The sequence below is a fragment of the Glandiceps talaboti genome, chromosome 6 (genome assembly GCF_964340395.1).
Source record: "Glandiceps talaboti chromosome 6, keGlaTala1.1, whole genome shotgun sequence".
NCBI lineage: Eukaryota > Metazoa > Hemichordata > Enteropneusta > Spengelidae > Glandiceps > Glandiceps talaboti.
Window position 1 is genome coordinate 25,707,272 of NC_135554.1, and position 5,820 is coordinate 25,713,091.

The 5,820-nt window shown below is 38.8% G+C and overlaps 1 protein-coding gene across 1 annotated transcript in view; it reads left to right on the forward strand.

The window, feature by feature from the left end:
* Positions 1-236: 236 nt before the first annotated feature.
* Positions 237-5,820, forward strand: part of LOC144437024 (metabotropic glutamate receptor 3-like) — a 6,104-nt gene continuing 520 nt past the window's right edge. The window contains exons 1-2 of the mRNA XM_078125892.1: positions 237-1,203; positions 2,597-3,810. Of these exons, the coding sequence (XP_077982018.1) occupies positions 237-1,203; positions 2,597-3,810 (2,181 nt within the window). The remainder of the gene's footprint in view (positions 1,204-2,596; positions 3,811-5,820) is intronic.

Genomic DNA, 5,820 nt, shown 5'->3' on the forward strand with positions numbered 1-5,820 from the left:
TAAAGTCTCTACAACCATTTGTTCGCGATTGCACGAATGTGTGTTTGTGTGTTATCTTTCCGGGGAAAATGGACAAAGTTTAAAACGATTCTGTCTTCGGAACGATTGAGTAGTTTTATCTTGCACAGCCTTCCTTACACTTGTCTCGCGATTTTGCGTCAACGAGATTCGGCCGAACCTTGACCGTTCGTTTCTTTTAATATACGTATCATCCTCTAACATTTTTATCGGAAGACATGTTGGTGATTGTTTTATTACTCAGCAGCTCATGCCTTGGGGTGTCTCGTCTTTCGTCTGTATTGCAGGCTACACCACAGAGTAGCCTCAACTCGACTTATTTCGAAGATGTCATAGCGGACCGATATACACGAAGAGGTGATATCATATTAGGTGGCCTGTTTCAGCTCCACGCCTATGACGATGTCATGGCCGTATGCCGTGATCTGCTCACGTTACCTGATTTGAAAAATGTCGAAGTGATGGTGTTTGCGATTGATCAACTGAATAAGAACAACTCCATCTTGCCGGGAATAACTATAGGTTTCGATATCTTTGATACTTGTCAAAGTTCCGCCGTAACACTAGAAAGGGTCTTGAGATATTTGCCAACACAAAGGGCTTTTGCGTGCAAGTCCCCAGCATTCAAGTGTGCCGGTGCCATAACAGGTGTCATCGGTCCTGCACGAAGTACTAGCAGTATACAAGCTACGAGTGTTCTAAAAAGTAACTTCATTCCTTTGATAAGCTATATGGCTACGGTTAGCGAACTCAGCAATACCAACCAATATCCCTACTTTTTACGCACTGTTCCACCTGACAACCTACAAGCAAAGGTCTTGCTAGATGTTCTTTTGCAGATGAAGTGGTCTTTCGTCTCTGCTGTCCATTCTGACGATATTTACGGACAGAGTGGAATGTCAATATTGCGTCACTTGGCGAATGACAATGGTATTTGTTTCGCAACAGTCTTGGAAATTTCAAGTTCCTACGAAGATTTCTACTATGACAAAATCATTGACCAATTGCTCCGATACCACAATGCCACTGTCGTGATTTTATTTACTCAAAGGGAGGACACAGAAGTTCTTCTGAATGCCGCTGCGAGGAAAAACGCCGAAGGTATATTTACCTGGCTTGCTACAGACGGATGGGGAAATTTTTGCGATGATCCAATCAACACTTATAATCAAAAGGCAGCCTTTGGTAAGATAACCGTTCAATCCTTTTTAATAGGTAAATATATTTAGCAAAGAGAGGTATAACTCACACATACAGTGTTCTTTATGTGCAAAGTAACAAGGGTTACAAAGCCCTCTCGAAATTTTCCGAGTTCCCTCTTGACATAGCGACAATAATACTCAAAGTCACTTCCTTTTAGACAAAAAATGTATCAAACCAGCCACCAGACTCAAGAGTCTCCTTTCCTGGAAGATAATATCAGTTTCATGCTTCTAAACCATAGGAGAACACTGGAAGTATATTGTATTGTCATGATTCTAGACCATAAGGGAACACTGGAAGTATATTGTATTGTCATGATTCTAGACCATAAGGGAACACTGGAAGTATATTGTATTGTCATGATTCTAGACCATAGGGGAACACTGGAAGTATGTTGTATTGTCATGATTCTAGACCATAGGGGAACACTGGAAGTATATTGTATTGTCATGATTCTAGACCATAGGGGAACACTGGAAGTATATTGTATTGTCATGATTATAGACCATAGGGGAACACTGGAAGTATATTGTATTGTCATGATTCTAGACCATAGGGGAACACAGGAAGTATATTGTATTGTCATGATTCTAGACCATAGGGGAACACAGGAAGTATATTGTATTGTCATGATTCTAGACCATAGGAGAACACAGGAAGTACATTGTATTGTCATGATTCTAGACCATAGGGGAACACAGGAAGTATATTGTATTGTCATGATTCTAGACCATAGGGGAACACAGGAAGTATATTGTATTGTCATGATAAATCATAAAATAAGGATTTGACTGGCTCATATATGATGTGGCAGCTCGCTGTCTAGACATAATCGTTTCGTGAACGCTTTCAAACATTAAGTAGAATTAGATAGTTTGCATTAAAACAGATACACGTCTTTTTATGTACCCATCTTTTTATGTACCCATCTCAAAACCTAAAGACGAGAACTTGAATTACAAACTTGTTCAATGTTACTTGAACGTGAATTTGAAAAGGGATTCAGTTTTAGCACGTGACGAGTTAAAGTCCTGGGTTTTGACAACCTGTAATCATAACGTTGCAACCGTATCTTGACGATGTATGTTGCCATAGCTTGAAAGATACATGTATTACTGTGTACATGTATTACTGTGTACATGTATTACTGTGTACATGTATTCACTGACATATAAACAATAACCAAGGATACAAATCAGACAGAAAGACTACCTTGTAGAAAGTGTTTTCAGATTTAAAAAAAATAAGAAATGATAAATTTCTTGTTCCTCTGAGCTATGAAGCTATTAAAGAATTCTACATTTTGATATTTTGGGTGATATCTAAGTTCAGATTCATATTTCATTCCTAACAAGTAATTTTGGTTTAATCACAGGGTCGTTGCTAGTTGCACCGTACACTGAACATTCGCCTGAGTTTGAGAAATATTTCTCTTCCATCGTGCCGTCAAAGAGTGATAATCCATGGTTGATCGACTATCTTGTCCACTTTTACGACTGCAATCCTGAAACGGCCCTAGATTCAGAGTCAGATGCATATTCATTGTCAGGTGTTAATGATTCCCGAATTAGTTGCGATGATCCAAGTTTGATGAATGGTACTGACAGTAGTCTAATGGCCAGTCTGATTATAAATGCTGTCATGGCTTTCGCTTATTCACTGGATAGGATCCAGAAGGAGACGTGTAATGTCGACGAAAGCTTATGTTGGAGGCCAAATCCAGAGATGCAAAATAAACTGATGGATTACCTTCTCGAGTCCTCCTTCTATGGTCCAAATGGTCCAGTGTCCTTTGATGAACATGGAGACAGTCGTGGCAAATATTTAATCAGGAACGTCCAATACAATAAAAACGATGGTTATAAATGTACAAATGTCGGTAGTTGGGAAGAAAGTGATGGTGACGATCAGGATGCTAAAGTTCAGATGTATGGTAGTATTCAGTTCTATCGTAATGAAACTTGGACAGTTTATGATCCAGGTTCGGAGTCAGGCGACATCCCAGTGTCTATCTGTAGTGCGCCATGTAAAGAAGATGAAATCAAGACAGTGATAGAAAACGCACCTTGTTGTTGGATTTGCTCTGTTTGTCAAGATTGGGAAGTGATCAGAAGGGGCGGTACCCGGTGTCGTGCCTGTCCACGCTACAGTTGGCCAAACGAAAACAAGACAAGATGCGACCGTATCGAACCTTCATACCTCTATAACTGGTCACCATCTCTGTGTGTTATTCTTCTTATCGTCTCCTCGATTGGTGTTCTAGCTACAATGCTTACATGTACCTTTTACATCCGACATCACAACGTTCCTCTGATAAAAGCTTCAGGACGGGAACTTTGCCATCTCATTTTACTTGGCATCACAGCTTCATTCGTTATGACATACTTCTACATCTTTGAACCGACAGACGTCCTCTGCTTTCTTCGAAGATTCAGCTCAGTTAGCTATACCATGGTCTTTGGAACGTTGGTGACCAAAACAAATCGAGTGTATCGTATATTTAGATGGGGTAGAAGAACAACTCGACGACCGCCATTCATAAGCCCACTTTCTCAGATTGTAATCTCATTAATACTGATCGTGTTACAGGTAAATAGTTAATCAATTATTTCCCGCTTTTGTTCATACACATTTAGCATGAACTATACGGTTGTGTCCTTTATCATTTTGAATGGAAGTTATGGAATTGTTGATTACAATTCAAATCTGTCCACCTGTACTCAAAATAGCTCAATCTGTAACTACATAATTATTTTATATCAACGGCAACTCCAGGAAGAATGAAAGGATGGACTTGAAACTATCTTTTAGCGAGTCAGATTATTTTTTCCGCTGCCTCTGATCAAGTAGTGTTCTATCGTTGCCGCAAAGAGGTTTGGACATTGACGCTATCTGGGGTACGCACGATTTGGCTGAAAGTTTACTTTTCGAATTCATCATGCTCTATACCATATATCTTTTTTGTTCATTTAGTCGATAACTAAAATGTATATATCTACATCTCTATTAATCTTCTGAACAAAAAGACTTATTTGAAAATGCACTCGTTGTGTAGGCATATGCAGCTGTACAGGAAGTTTTTGTTATATCAAAAAAGACCCAAATGAATAGGGCGCCATACACATGATAAAACAGAGGGTGATATTGACACATCGTGCACCAAAGAGAGCTGGCCACCATGCGAGCATAGGGATATTAATATTATTAGAAGTATAGAAACCAGAAATAACCTGTGTCTGACAGCTATCAATTAGTTTCAATTTCACACTCTTAAGTTTGTCGCCCTTGTTATTATAAAAACTTGTTGGTTTTGATCTTAAAGTGATGGTAATTGAAAGCCCGTCTCTTTGGAGAGATGAGAATGGCTATTCGTAAACTATGGGAAGTATAACGGCTGATAACCATTAAGGCTTTCAGGAAAGAGGTCTCTACAGAGATCCAGAAATGCTTTTTAGAAATCAATATAGGCGGTGTCTTTGACAAACCTTAGTGATAGTGCGCCCTCAAACGTTTGTGATTCTCTGTCTGTTTCTGTATCTGTATCTGTACAACACAAACAACATAACGTGCTAAGGGGCAACATCAAAAGTTCAATATAATATATCTAACTTAATTGCTTAAGTTAGGTCCCAGACCCCCCCACCCCCCCATCTAACTTAACTGACCTAAAATTGAAAATCGTTTCAGACTCCTACTGTATACTTCCACTTTCAAACAACGTAGCAATATAATACTGAATTATAAATAAAATAGAAAACCATTTTAACTCAGAAAAATACTTTTATTGAAGACCAACAGAACACAACAACACTGAATTTACACGTCAAGTCACATTGATTACTAATACTGGTATGTCTGGTTTCACTTTCTTTTTTGAAATGGGAGACATTTCGTGACTGGGTGTAGGCTCATCAGCAACACTTTAATCGGATGATTTTTGTTTAACTGAAAAATACAGGGCCGGTCGGGAAAGTGTAGGAATCGCCTTTGTTAACTAGTTCGACTAAATTGATTGTACAGATAGATTTGATTCATAAAACTTGACAAGGTGTTTTGCAAACAGCAGGATACCACTTCCCATTAAAGGCCATTCCAAAGATTAGATCGGATGAAGTAACCATTTTCACTGGAGTAACTTAAAGAACTATATGTAGTAACATTGCAATTCAAACTGTAAAACATTTAACTGTCTCTGCAAAACATAGTTTCAACTAGAAATTGTATTTACCAGCTCTCATGCTTTTTAGCCTTCAAGTTGTTTCTGTCGAGTCGTATATATTCGCACGTTTCCGTTGATTTTGACTGTGACATCGCACCACGACAGTGATGAACACGTTGACGCGGCGGCCACGGCTTTCACATGCATGTTCCAACTATCATCTACAAACATCTATAAATCTGTTTGAAATTGCTAAACTATTGCTGAATAATTATTTCAGGCGATCGAACTTTTGATTTTCACGAAGGATTGAATCAACATCAGTCGAACGATCAACTTGTTGCGAGTGTAGAAATAAACATTCGCAATACCACGCTATCTACGACAATTTAGTCCAAGTTGAGAGGTCACATCAAACATGACATCTCATCGGTAATTTC